Source organism: Furipterus horrens, unplaced genomic scaffold, assembly GCF_987537825.1.
Source record: "Furipterus horrens unplaced genomic scaffold, mFurHor1.1.pri manual_scaffold_4, whole genome shotgun sequence".
In the NCBI taxonomy this organism is placed as follows: domain Eukaryota; kingdom Metazoa; phylum Chordata; class Mammalia; order Chiroptera; family Furipteridae; genus Furipterus; species Furipterus horrens.
Window position 1 is genome coordinate 201,588,639 of NW_028327174.1, and position 14,955 is coordinate 201,603,593.

A 14,955-nucleotide genomic window follows, 5' to 3' on the forward strand; every position below is an offset into this window, starting at 1 on the left:
GAGACGCAACGCAGCGCGGGACGCTCTCGGTTATTCACCGGCGCGGCCTGTGCAGGTAAATCCGGGCTAACGAGGTTCGCTTGCCGGGTATGAATCTGCAGCAAGACAACCTGACGGCCCACAGAAGAGAGCGGCCGGGGCCCCCGCGTTAGTAACTCTTCAGAACGAAGACTAGGACGCGGCACCTCGTGTTGCTTCGCTTTACTGATTGCAGTGGGTGCTGAGAGCAACGGCTCCATTTGGTCCAATATAAACTGAGACAAGTTACAAGGGATTCAAAGAACGTATTGATCAATATGGTTCTTCTAATAACAAGATCAGTGACAATGATTTACACTGTCTCGTTGTCCCACGGGAACTCCAAGCCCCGAGAGAAGCCTTCTCTTAAGTGCCCGTGCCTCCGCTGAGGGTGCCGTGAGGCTACCTCCAAGGGGACGCATAGGAGCCGTTAATGCGCACCTGGCCAGGTCACGGCGCTGTCCTTCTGGAGCTTCATCAAGGCTGTGTGCCCCACCCCCATGGTGTGGGGCATTGTAGGGACTGCCAAGTGACGCTTTAAAGCCACGCGATGCACTGAAGCTCCGTCCAGGACACTCCTGTATACTGTGGCCCCAGGGAGCACAAAAGGAGAAACTGTCCCGGTTGAGGGAAGGGGGGCTTCTTGGAAGTAGCACTACACTCCAGTGTCAAGAACGCCCAGCAGATCTGCCTGCAGGAGTGTTTGGGGCCTCTTGTGGTTCCCAAGGAGCCTCTGGGAACAAGGATGCATTTTCGTTTGTCACAATAAGTGGGGGGAAGCTACAGGTATTTAGTAGTTTGGGGCCGGGGATGCTCAACCTTCTGCATACAGCTGCAGGTCCCTGCAAGAGAAACCGCCCAACCCCAAATGCCAACCCTGCCCCCAGGGAGAAACATTAGCACGCTGGGGATAGCCAGGCAGTCAGAGGGAGCGGGGAGCAAAGAGGCCCGGTTGTAACAACCACGTGAACTTCCCCGCAGAGGAGGCTTTATCCGAAAGCGGCAAGGAGCCACCCGAGCAGGAGATGGGCCTGGTGAGAGCGCCCCTTTGAAGGGTCACTCACCCAAGCGTGGCAGGCAGAGTGGAGGCTGAGCATCGAGAAACGGGGAGGCCAGGAGACCAGCCGGAAGCCGGCGGCAGGCAGAGCCCCCAGGGGCGAGGGCAGGGCGGGTGGCAGGGGCTGACGGGGCACGCAGGCGGGATGCCCACACACTGGCAAGAGCGCAGCTCACTGCGGGGCAGGGCGGTGCGGGGCTACTTTCCACACGGTGTTTGAACAGCGAGTACCTGTTACTGGAATGGAGACAAGTATTGGAACAGGGCTGTCAAACTGGGGTCAGAGTGTAAGACAGCAGCCTGGAGACCAGACACCCTGAACACAGACCCGACATGCACCGTAAGTCACACTACACGGGCCACCTAAATGCCCGTGACGCCGGCCGTGGGGCCGCGCGCTGCTCAGCCCGCTGCTCTGAGTCCTGAACACACAGCCTCGCCCGCCTCAGGACGGCAGGTGCCGCCTGCTTCTCCCAGACGTTAATTTCATAGAATGTATTCAAAATATTTTAAAGTGACAGGCAATACAATACCTCTGGAGCTGGAACAGCTCGCTCCGACATTTAAATTCACTGCTGTGAACGCCGGCCCGCCGCCCTAAGCCGCTGGCGGCGGCAGAATGGGCTTCCCCACTTTCTGGGGCGGATGCAACCGAAAGGCGTTGCAGGAAACTAGAGATGCAAACCGTGGGCTTTCGCGGCCACCCTCAGAAGTTATGGAGTCGGAGGATTATTGAGATAATAGCATTGGGGGGGGGGGGTTAGGGTGCCTAACTGGGCGAGCACTCATTTAGACTGAATATTTTTAGGGACTCTTAGGAAACTGTCCGTCCGTTACCGTTAAGTCCTGACCACACGCTCTATGACAGACGTGAGTGGGTCACCTGTCGCCTTTGGGAACAGCCGTGCGGAACTCACAGCTACAGACACAAAAGAAGCAACATACACCTCGTAATGGAACTTGTTAAAAAAAAACCCCACAAAGGAAAGAAACAGTATGGACTACTCCCCCCTTTTTTCTGCAGTTTCAAAAAATGTTTATGCACTCGTTTGTACTACTCCTTGAAATCAGTTCTAAGAAAAACCATGCTTTTGTCAGAAAATAAAACTGTGTAACTCAAAAAATTTTTTTTAATGTCTTAGCTGTCAGAATCTGAAACCACAGATTCACTGTCTACGTGGGTTGCTAAGCTGCTCCGTCCTGGTGCCCAAAAGCGCCCACCCATCTGCTCCCTTTCCGAGGCCCCTGTCTTTCAGGGCCGCATCGCCAGCTTTAGCCTGGAAGGCACCGAAATGCACCTGGAAGTGAAGCCCAAATGTCAGTCTGGCTGCACGGAGAACAAGGGCGCAGAGAACAGAAGCTCCCCTGGCAGGTGACCACAAAGCCGGGGGGGCGAGGCCTTTGAGCCCCAGCCACGGATTAAGGCCTGCGCTCTCCACCGTCTCTGGGAACAGAGCGTCCTTGCTCGCGGGAGCTGCAGACCCTGCTGCACAGGAGAGGCAGGTGGGCTCCCCCCCGCCGCCCTCTGCCGGCCTCACGGGTCCCTGAAGCCTCCCACCGCCTCCAGGAGTGCATGGAGCCCAGGTTAAGACCACGGACACCACGGCACTAGCCGGCGTCAGAGCCTGGCTAGGAGTGGGGCCGGGACGCCCCAGGGACGGTGCTCATGGGTGCTGCGGGGGCCGTGCGTGTGCAGGAGTGAGGACCGCGTGCCTTCAGGAGGCAGAGCCACGCACGGCCCGGGCACGCGTGCTCACACAGGAGCGCCGCTGTGTCTCCCTGAGAAACCTCAGAACAAACAGGCCTGAGCAGTCACTGAGACCGGGCCCACCCTGCCGGCCCCTGGAACGGGCGCCGCTCCTTGTCTGCTCAGGCCTGAGCCGGTCTCCAGGGGCTGGGCCCTCCGCGGCCGAGAGGCCCCTCGGTGAGGAGCAGTGAGAAGTTTCGGGGACGGACAGAACCAAGCGCCGGGGGAGCTCACCACTGTTTTTAATTGGATGACGTCTGGGCTCTTGTGTCACACACACTGGGCTCTGAACTGTCCCTGTCACGGTTTGGGGTTCTCTCCCAGCTGTGCGGCCTGGGGCCTCTTCAAGCTGCAGCTGAGTCCCCTGTAAAGTGGGGACAGAGCCGCCTTCCTCCTGGGGCCCCGAGCGGGGCTCAGAGGCGGTGTGTGCCGAGGGCTGAGCTCGGTGCCTGGCCCTGGGAAAGCTCTCCCGAAACAATGACACTTAGTGAAGAAATCTGCACCAGCAAGCCAGTGTTTCTGTGCCCAGTGAGTGCTGCACTTGAAGAGACGGTATTCTATTATAAATTTTAATCCTAAGAAGGATTCATGACTGCAACTTTAAAATCAAATAGTATTTAGAGGAGACAGAGAAGTGTGGCCCGAAAGGGGGAACGGATCAAGGTTTCAGTGGGAGAACTAAGCGACGAGGAGACAGCCAACCTCACAGACAAAGAGACAGATAGCGTAACAGATGCAGAATTCCAAACACTGGTGATAAAGATGCTCACAGACTTGACAGACATGCTTGAGTACGGCAAACGCATAAGGGAAGAAGTGAAGGCTATGCTAAGTGAAACTAAAGAAAATCTACACAAAACCAATAGTGAAGGGAAGGAAACTGGGGCTCACATTAATGATTTAGAACATAAGGAAGAAATAAAGAGTCAACCAGTGCAGAATGAGGAAATAAGAATTGAAAAAAATGAGGAGAAGTTTAGGAACCTCTGGGACAACTTTAAACGTGCCAACATCCAAATCATGGGGGTGCCAGAAGGGGAGGAGGACTGATCTCTGTGGTCTCAACCTGGTCACAGACTTGCATAGCGGTGACCGTTGTGCTGGTTTCGATGCTTCTCTCTGCGCGCTCACTCGTGCATTTATTGCTTGACTGTATGTAGGAAGGTTTAGATTTCTCTTCTCATGCTTAACATCTCTCCACTCCAATGCCCTTGGACCCCATGTTCTTAGATACGTCTGCACACCACGTGCCACCCTGTGACGGTCCTTTTGAGCCTCATCTGTCGCACGTACAAAAACCAGTGAGCTGGCCCTGCTTTCACCTTTGCCCGCCCCCCTCCCATTTCTGGTCAGATGACCTCTATGTGCTAGAACACACAACACCTGCACAGTAGTGCTTCGTCCTCGTCACCGCCTTCGTTTGCTCTTACAGTGGCAATGGAATGCACCACGTGGTCACCGTCTGCCCTTGCGCTGAAGTTTTCCCACCCATCCCCGGCTTGACACTTGAAAGACACTTTCTTTGAAAATGCTGCCCTGCTTTATATATTGATTTCGGGACGTCGGCTGCCAGTCTACTTCTCCTGCCTTGCAATTTATTTGAAATGTTTTGCTTGGCGGCCTTGGGGGCTTTTTCCTTATCTCTGAAGTCTAATAGCATCGCCAGAATGTACCTTAAACTGGGTGGTCTCTGGTCAGTTTTCCCAGGTACCTAGTGAGCCCCTCCAACGTGGGGACGCGGACTGTTTTAGTCTCTGGATACCACGGCCCACACGTTAGCTCTGTCCCGTTGTTTTGTCTTCCTCCTTCACGGGCTCCAGTTACATACCTGTCTGTTCTTCTCTGTCTTCCGTGTGTCCCTTCAACCACCTTCTCTCTGGCCCTTTCTTACCTCTTTCTTTGTCTTACTTCCACTCCCTTGGCTGCTTCCTGGCATTTCCTCAATGTCCTTTATTCGGTTTCATTTGAATCTATTTCTCCCTGAGCCCCTTAAAATTTAGTCAGTTTCTGAGATAATTTTACAATTTTCTTCCATGTTTTACTTCGTATAATAAATCCTTCTCATTTCTTCATTTGTTTTCCTGTTTCTGTCTTTAAATTCAGATTCAAGAATACTTTCCATCTCTCCATATACCTGAGGGTTAAAATCAGCCCAGAGGCCACGTTAGACGCTTTTCTCCTGCTTTGTGGTGTTTGTTTCCTTGGGGTGGGGTGGGTGGGGTGGGGTGGGGTCCTTTAAGTTGTGTTATTTAGTCCGTCAATATTTTATCATGAAATATTTCAAACATCTAAAAAGTTGAAAGAATCGTAGCGTGAACACCCACATTCCCACGAGCTACAACCTATAAGTACCATTTTGTCCTACTGGACTATTACATGTATCTCTCCCTATCCATGATCCACCTTAATTTTTCTGAGGCATCTGAAAGTTGCAGACGTCAGTCTGCTTTAGCCCTAAACACTTAGCGAGCATGCCATTGAGCAGAACTGTTTAAACATTTTTAATATGTAAAATTTGCCTACAGTGAAATATACAACTCCTTCATATGCCATTCCCTGGAATTTGAGAAATGCACACAGCACATAACCCTCTATCGGATCAGGGAACACTTCACCCCCCGAAATGCTTCCTCATGCCCTGCCCAGTCCAGAGCCACCTCCTCCCAGAGCAAACACTGTGCTGATTTTATTCATCTCTGTGTGGGCCTCTCCGGGACTTCACATGGGGGGATCACACAGCATGTACTCCGTGTTGGCCTGTCCCGGGACTTCACATGGGGGGATCACACAGCATGTACTCCGTGTTGGCCTGTCCCGGGACTTCACATGGGGGGATCACACAGCATGTACTCCGTGTGAGCCTCTCCGGGACTTCACATGGGGGGATCACACAGCATGTACTCCGTGTTGGCCTGTCCCGGGACTTCACATGGGGGGATCACACAGCATGTACTCCGTGCGGGCCTGTCCCGGGACTTCACATGGGGGGATCACACAGCATGTACTCCGTGCGGGCCTGTCCCGGGACTTCACATGGGGGGATCACACAGCATGTACTCCGTGCGGGCCTGTCCCGGGACTTCACATGGGGGGATCACACAGCATGTACTCCGTGCGGGCCTGTCCCGGGACTTCACATGGGGGGATCACACAGCATGTACTCCGTGCGGGCCTGTCCCGGGACTTCACATGGGGGGATCACACAGCATGTACTCCGTGTGAGGCCTGTTTTCAACAGCAAAGATCTACAGGAAAAGCCGCAGCGACAGTCCACTGGCAGGTGGCAGTTTCATCTTTATTTTTTCTTTCTTTTATGGAATTTGGTCTTCTAGTTGTGTTGATGGTGTTTTCTATAGTTTTATTTGTTTGCGTTTTTCTGTACTTTTTGGGGGATATGTGGAAGATTTGGATTTAGAGAGTCACCCATAATATCTCTGATCGCAAACATTTTCAAACATAAAGAAAAGAGATTCTTTAATAACCACCCAGATTAAAAAACGATCAGGATTTAGAATTTGCCACACCTGCTTTATCTTGCCCCCTCTCTTTCGGAAATGTTTTCAAGCAAACCACATGCATGTTATTTCCACTTTACGTACTTCAGTATCCACCCCTAAAAACAGACTTCTGGCTGCATAACCACGAGGCCATTACCACCTCTAACAAGGTCACCAACAACTCTTTGGTATCATTTAAAATTAGACCATGCTCAAATCTTTCAAATTGCTTTAAAAATGTTCTTTTGAAGAAACTGAGTTAGCTGTCCTGTGGAATGTCTAACATTCCTTTGCTTTTCACTTTTTGACTTTTTTTTAACCTCAAAGTTTTAAATCATTAATAAACCTCCATTCATTTCATTGCCATTGCATTACACATTTTTGGAACCACTTTTTTGAAATTTAGTTTGATATATTGTTTTGAATATTCTTAAGTTAAGTTAGACACATTTCTCCCTAAAGCAGCAGTTCCAACATTCTGGTCTTAGGGCCTCCCTACCCTCCAGAAAACTGCCGCGGCCCTTAAGGCATTTTCGTTTCCGTGGGACACGACCATCAATATTCACCGCACTAGACACATGAGAGACGGTGGGAACAAAGACGCAAGCCCGTCGGTGTCGGCAGAGGACGTCACGTCACGCAGCCGCCGGAAAACTCCTTTATGAGCGCGCACAGGAGCGCCGGTAAGCGAGACAAGCCGCGTCTTAGGGTTGCCACACAAACGGCTCTGACTTTGGGAACCCCCTCAAGCAGCCTCTGCGACCCCCTCGCCCTGGACCACAGTCGGAGAACTGCTGCCTTAAAGAACGGCTCTGACGTTTGAAAACAAATGTGCAACTTCTGTGCGCCAAAATGAAGCAGAAAATAGAAGCTGGTTTTCCTTCTAAGGCTCATGAAATGGCATTAAAAAGAAAAGCACCGAACAGAGAACCCCAGCGATGCTCTGTGCCGCGACAGGAAGGTTGACACGGGGTGCAGACCCCCAGCGGTGCTGCCGCAGCGCCTCCACACGCTTCCAAAGGGCACCCGGAGGTCCCACCCGAGCCTGGGTGACGGGAAGGACCTGCTCTCCTCCACCAGAATGGTCTCTCAGGGAAACATCTGGGCATTTCCACGAGACGCTGCACATTTCCATGCTCTAAACCAGGGCTTCTCAACCTTGGCACTGAAATGTGTCTGAACGGTTTAAAAAAAGACGTGTCATTCAAAAGCAAGGCATGAATATGTCAAGGAAACTGAAGGTTAGTTAAAATACATATTTAGAAAGATTGACAAGTGAGTTTTATCTGCTGCAAATCATGTAACCTATAAAGATTAACTGTATACAATAGCAAGTTACCTTTCAAATATCATGGTTGAGGCTTCATCTTTTTCTTTTCTTTTATCCCTAGTGAATCAGTCAAAATTGTAGATTAAGGTTTTAAACGCCAAAAGAAGCTAGCTACTTGTTCTAGTCCCTGACTCAGTGGAGCTCTTACAATATTTCAACTGTTTGAAGGACATTACTAATGGGATGTTAGGTGGTAGATTAACTAAAACTAAGTATCAACACAGCTAGATTCATTTTTAGATGACTGAGCGCATGTCTGCAAAGGACGGAAACAGGACTCATTACCTCCTGAGCTACCACCCGATACAAGACCGAACCCGCCCCCACCCCCCCCCAACAGAGCAGAGCGCCAGCCACCACGCACCAGAAGGTCAGAGGTGGGAGGGTGAGATTCGCATTAGCCGGGGCACGGCGTGTATGGGCTACGGTCAACTGCCGAAGGCTCACAAAGACGCAGTGGAAGTCACGGCAGTCAATGCCCTGACAGTTGTGGAATCACACGAGTATTGATGCTTTATTCCTTCTCAAAAAGGAGCAGGCCCCCCCTGCAGCCAGTACGGACAGACTGATGCATGTGAAGAGAAAGATGCTTTTATCTGCCTTCACTCAGCAAATGTTTCCTGAGCATCTACTTGTCCCCCCACCGCCCGTCTCCTATGCACACACTATCTGTGCACCCACACGCGTGAAGAGGATGCCCGTGTGTGCTTCTACATCAGACAGAGTGCCCAGGCTGGGAAGTGAGCGCTCCTCCATTTCGGATGGGCTCTGAAGCCCTGTTACCTCCAGGCCAACAGGAAAGGCGGCTTAGCTTCAGATGAGCCAAATGCACCCCAAACGCCTGGAAGAGTGCGAAGCCCACCCTCCCTGTCTCCCTCTGCCCGCCTAGGTCGCGAGGAGACCGCTGACGATGCACGGGGGTCCCAAGGCCCTGTCTCTGCTTCTTGGTGAAGGATGAAGTCAAGTCGGGATCACCGAAACCTGCCTCCTGTTCATGGGCCCTGGGGTCGGTGACTTTACCTGTCTTCCCACGTACGCGCACAGAACGCCCAGAGGCCCCTCTATGCTAACATGCCCAAGACAGAAGACATCTGCGTTGGCAATGAGGGCAGCAGAGCACGTGCACCGGGGAGGCCAGGCCCCTCTGCCGCAGCCGCCTCTGGTCCCTGCGTGCCCCGCGGGCACCGCGCCGCTACCGTTCACAGCTCGAGCAGCCCCCAGGAGAAGCCGTCTGCCCCTCTGACCCCGAGATTGGCCTGCACCGGCTCCAAGGCCCGGGCTAAAGCTTAAAAACGCATTCAGATGTAGGCGCCGCCACGCTCCCGCCACCAGGAACAAAAAGCAACACCGGAAAGCGCCCAAACACGCAGGGATCAGGCAAGAAGAAAGTGGGCGCGGCCACAGGGTGGACGCTACGTACCAAGGAAGCCGGCCACTGCAGCAGCCCGGCCACCGCAACGGCCTGGCCACCGCACAGGCTCATCCCAGGAACGGCACACACGGCAGGAGGCTGCCTTGCCAAGCTCAAACCGAACGAGGCTGAATGGCACATAATTTAGGGGCGCGTGTCTGTGCAGTTAGAAAAGGGACAGGGCAGGCCGAGTACCAGGACAGTGGTGACTGGTGGAGAGGTGGGGACTGGGGCGAGCTGCACCCAGCTAACCTTCTGCTTCTTCAATTGGGTGGCGAGCACAGGCTTATCATTATGCTTCATAATGGACATATACATTACATGTATTCCTTTGTATATATCAAATTACATAATAAATTAAAAGAGACTATCGGCCTGGTGCCTGGTAGTCCAGCTCTTACTTGCTGCCACCATGAGCTGGATCCGATGGGGGACAAGGTCCTGGAGGCCTGGGAGCGGCATCCCGTGCAGGACCCAGGGGACTACCTTGGTTTCTGACTGTAAGTGGGAGCGAGTGGACTCTCCGCCTGCAGGGCGGCTGTTGAGGATGCGCTGCATCAGCTCAGGCTCTGCACACGGACCTGTTTAATCAGGTGACTGCTGCTTTCTCGCCCCGCCTCTCTTCCCCTGGGGACGGGCCCCTCCACCCCATGCACGAGGGCCTCCGAGGCGTGACCCCCACCTCCCCGCCCCCGGGCTCTGGCTGTGTGAGCGCAGGCAGGGATGGAAGACAACTGATGACAGATCCTCTGGGGCACAGGGTCCCACAAGGAACTCTGTCCTGCCTCTGACACCCCTGGGACGATGCCAGGTTTTGTTCTTTCTGGCAGGTCAGCTCTATCTTCACATCTGTGAGCATCTAGCATTGTTAAAAAGTGAAGTAGAGACAAAAAACTGACCCCTTTCTTGCTTAAGTCAGAGCAGGTTTCTGTTGACTGCACTCAGACTCAGGGGAAATGCCACTTTATTCAAGACACAGGCGCAGTGCAGGCTCTGGCCACGGCAGGCCCACGGGGCGTGTCGGCCAACCCTGCGCGTGCCCACAGCCGGGCCGGCCTCTGCCGTCACTGTCACTGCCACCCAGGCCTGAGGTCACAGGACACCTTCTTTAACTACACACTGGCCCCGGTTCTGCTGCCAGGGGCTGTTATATTTAGCAGGAGCCAATAGCTGAGCGTGACTCTGTCTCTGGGACAACACAGAACAGAGTCACCAGAACACCACGCGCTGCCTGACAGGCGACAGGGTCTCAGGGTCCGTCCTCCCGGGCTGCCTTGTAGACGGGCTCTACAGCTGCGCTCAGAAGCAAGGTTTCGAAGCACAGGGCTTTTAACCCGAAAAAGGCCAGTGAAGAGAAATGCGCTCTTCACCACCAAACTGGGATTTAATTTCCGCTCCATCGATCCCACAGCACAGACCCAGAGCATGAATCCTGAGGCCAGTTTTCCTCCCTCCGCCCCTGCAGATGGCCAGGTAGAGCTCACCAGAAGCATGGCTGATGTCCCATTGGGTCTGGATAAGTGGATGGACATTTCGGGAAACATCCTGTCGATGCGGCTGATCACGTCATCAACGTACCTGAGTGGGAAAAGCAGACACACGTGTGTGAGCGGGAGCGTCGTCAGAGAAGCACAGGCCCGCGGTGTTCGCAAGGTGTCCCTTTCTAATTTAACTTGTAATGAAAGGAACACATTTCCAAGAAGGCAAATGGGCTAACATGGCCTTTTATAAAAAATATACAGAACACCCCTCCCCTTCCTCTCCTTGCCTCCCAGAGCCAACCACGTCCTAGCGGTTTCTTTGGTATTCCCGCCCATCGTGTTTCGATGCCAGTTCTTGCCTTTTCATTTTAGGGCACGGCCTGGCGACCTTCTCCTACAGGAGGTCGAATTCACGTTGGCCACCATGGGAGCCCCTGGGCCGCACGCGCTGTGACGGAGGCCCCGTCCTCTGCCCTGAGGGTCAGGGTGGCCGCCACTGCCGGGGCCCATCTCCGGCAGCCTGACAGCCTCGTGCCCTGCTTCTGCTCTCGGTCACCAGAATAGCCAGGTCCCGGACGGAGTTCCTCCGGGCCTGCGTGCCTGAGGCTGTTCCTGTTTGCCCGCCGCACCCTGATTCGTTATAGCACCACTGGCGCCTATGGGAGGGCGGCAGCTCGCGGGCGCGCGGATTTACTGGGGGCGCAGCTCTGCGCTCTGCCTGGGCCCCCCATGACCAGCCTTCCAGGCACCTGCTCCCACGTTACCCCTACACTTTCCGCCCGACTCTGAACGTCTCTCCCTACAGTCACACACATCAGGCAACCAGCAGGGCCATTTTTTCTTGGAGACAGTGTGTCCTCTGTTGCTGTGGCCCAAAGGGGAACCTCTGTCTCCTGGGGCTCAGTAATCACCGAGGTAACCGGCCTGAAGCTCTTAGCACGGCGTCTGGCACGCAGAGGAACTAGAAAACCGCATTCCCGGCACACTGTGCACCTCTTCTGCGGGACGGGCGCCCCCTGCGCAGAGGCTCACTGCGCAAAGCCGCCAGCCCACACGCCCGGGGAGCGGGGCCCGGCCCAGCGCCCCCGCGAGTGAGGTCGCACTGGCCGCAGAGGGGGCGCACCAGACAACAGCCGGGAAGCAAAACTAGCCGTTACGGATCGTGCGCTGCACTTTGTATCTGTTGGATTACGACAAATTAGATTACATGCCCATTAGATCAGGGACATATAGAAGCGATGTTCTCCTGGGGGAAGAGGGAGATTAGCTCCCCACTTACACCATGAAAAGACTTTAGTCTGAAACCCGGGGCTCCTGAGAGGCAGCAGACAACGTCATGCCATTGGTGTCAGAGACGAACGCAACATGTCAGCTGTGGAAGTCAGAGAGGAACCTGCTGAGAAACGCGTCAGCTTCTCCTAGAGTTCGACACGCAGTTTTGGACTTTGAGTTGAAGAAGGGAAAGAGGCAGAAGGCCGCAGACCAGGAAGCAGTGGGGAGAAGATGAGCACTTGGTGCTGGGGAGGAGGGCTGGGGGGACCGACCCTCTTCAAGCAGGCGAGTGCCTTTCACGATCTCGGCACCGCAAAGCCGTCTGCCATCCCTGGGAAGAACCATCCGATGAGGATCAGGCACTAAAAAAGCAAACCAGCTCAGAAAGAGCTGGAGGTGTTTCTTCCCAGTAAGGGCTCATTCCGCCGAGCTTTGAAGTGGCCGAGGGACAGGGACTAAGGGACCGCGCCGGCCTCCCCGCCGCCTCCGGGTTTCCCACAGCACGATACACAGCCGTGGCTACAAGCCTAAATGCTTCACAAGGTGAAAAATGCAGAGGGAGGAAACTAACCCGTCTTCATCACCGCCCGGTTTCTCAAACCCCAGGCCCCAAGTTTGCACCAGGTCCCTGGACACATTTCCATATTTCTTTTCTGAATCTACGTGTGTCATTGAAAGCCGGTTCCTTCCGACTCAGCAGGAAGCAGACCTGCTGTCCTACGTGGATGGAGGTCACTGCTAAGTGTATGCTAATGGGTAGGGGGAGGCAGCGGCTTCGGACCGATCCCAGATCGATAGCCATCATAGCTCTGGACAGCAGGATGCAAATGAGCACACAGAACTTGGTGCGAAGGTAACCTCATGACGTGCTCTGCCTGTGCCGTTCACCTTGGAGGGCTCCAAATCCTTTCTGGAAAGCTTGTCCCCTTCGTGCGCTAGGAAGTGGGGCAATGAGTAGGTTACGTGATGATTCCAGAAACCAAGCTGGTGGGTCGATTTCTAGAATGCCTTGAGGAAGGGTCAGCGTGCTACGTGGGCAGATAACACATGTTCCTTGTCCTTTTGGGCTCCTTTTTAATTTTCATGAGTCCTTTATTTGCAAAGGAGGGCAGTGGCGGGAGGGAAAGATTCACTCGGAAAAATATCTGCTGTCAACAGAGGACAGTGGGGGGGTCCGGGGTGGTATTTTTCTTTTCTTCCCAAACGCTGATCTCAGAAAAAGCTCAGTAAACTCAATCCAAAGTTTTCATGAAGCAAAAGTAAATTTCAAGGAGACTGTTTTTCATTCCCATGCCTAACACAAAGGAGATGCAAATTTCCTTTTTACAGGTGACATTATGTGTTTGCCAAAAAGAGAAAGAGAGAAAGTCAGCTGTGTCTTTACCGAGGAAACAATGTTTAAATCTCAGCAGCAAAAATCAAAACATTTCATTTTCAAGTAGACCCAGCTTTCAAAACGCACATCCACAGCTCGTGACTTGACAGAAACGCAGAGCTGGCGAGAAAGGACCCCTCCTCCCTGCTGATGGGGTTGGCGCGGGGCGGGCGGGTCCCAGGGGCCCCTCTGGGGCAGGACTGCCCGAGCGCTGCCTCCCAGGCCGGCGACGACCACAGCCAGGACAGGTAGGCCAGGGCGCTGTCCTCCCGCCCGCCGCCGTCTGCGCCGCTCCTTCTGTGGCAGGATCAAATTAATTCCTACCTTTGGAAAACAGGCAAACAAGCGGTAACACAGCAGTGGTGACTGGTTTACACTTGAGCAGATGCAACAGGGGAAGATTAATTTAGTGCCAAATTGAGCAGTGAGTCACAATTTGCACATATCTGTCAACCTGTTAACAGGGTAATAACATGGAGAGACTGCTGTTCCTGTTTACATTACAGAGGCCTCTGGAAGGGCTGCTGGGTTCTCTGGTGCCCGGGCTTGCCGGTCCCAGAACAGGACAGGCACACAACCCCCTAGAAATCACAGGTTCAGATCAAGGGGTGACTCATCACTTGAGTATCTTCAGACAGAAAAGTCACTTTCGGGCGATTAAAGAATCCCCCCTCCCCGCCCTGCTCCCTGTTGCAGGAGGACCGTCAGTGGCTTCCGACCCATTTTTCCCAGGACAACCCAATGGATGCTTCTCGAAGTCCCTCGAGGCTTCCTGAGGACGCGGCTCCCGCGCCCGCGGCAGCACCGTCTCTGCGGCATCAGAAGCAGGCCCCCCTCGGTTTCTCACATGGGTTTCTGAGGCCCCGAAACCCTGTCCTCTCTGGGGCTCCTCAGGCAGCTCGGCCTGCTCCTTTCCGAGTCCTGCACCAGGGCATGAAAGAGCCCCGGGACCTCAGAGGCCCCGCATCTGCTGGCCCCTCCGCCAGGACCCTGGGACACCTCCCGAAGGCACCCGGCGGCTGGGCTGCAGAGGTGTCAGTCCCCCAACCCTCAGGAATGACACTCCATTTCCTCCAAAGGCTTTCTGCAGGCGTGAAAAAGACGCTGGGTTTTCTCATTTCTTTCATCCGCCTTTTTAACTCTTTCTTAGGTCACAGATCCCTTTGAGAACATACTGAAAACTGAAATAAATACATGTCTGCACAAAACTTCACAGACCATTTTCTGCAGTTCATAAGCCCCTTACAGTCTTCTTCCAGACTCCAAGTTCAGAATAACCACTCTGGCCCTGATCCAGAATTGAAGTATCTGGTTTCTTTTTTGTTCCTTTCTGAATGGTAAATTGTACTTTTCAATAAAGCTGTTTTCATTTTAGAAAAGAGTACGCCTGTACAGTGAGTCTAACGGTCCCGGTCACCTTAAAGCCACGCTTCCGCGAGGGAGCCCGAGGACCGCGCGCTTGTGTTTAAACAGCTGTTTCTCAGTGTCCATCTTCCACCAAGGTCAAGGGCCTGCTTCCATGACCTCAGTGGCACGTGGCCCTCACAGCCGCATGCATCCACACTTTACAGATGCTCCTTGCTCCCTGCGTCGCTGTGTAAGGCCCAGCTCGGGGGGAGCTCAGAGGGCCAAGGAGGTCTGCAGTCCAGCTGCAGCCGCAGCTCCTGACGGGCCAGGTCTCCTCCTGCCTCAAAGGGCCCTGCGCAGCCTTGCACCGCCTTGCACGCTGTGCACAATCTGTCTTCTCTGCCTGGAAGATTCTTCTCC

At 53.8% G+C, this 14,955-nt stretch overlaps 1 protein-coding gene across 1 annotated transcript in view; it reads right to left on the reverse strand.

The window, feature by feature from the left end:
• MED27 (mediator complex subunit 27) overlaps window positions 1–14,955 on the reverse strand; it is a 154,047-nt gene that overhangs the window by 39,159 nt on the left and 99,933 nt on the right. Inside the window, exon 4 of the mRNA XM_090274923.1 lies at window positions 10,545–10,638. Within this exon, the coding sequence (XP_090131049.1) occupies window positions 10,545–10,638 (94 nt within the window). The remainder of the gene's footprint in view (window positions 1–10,544; window positions 10,639–14,955) is intronic.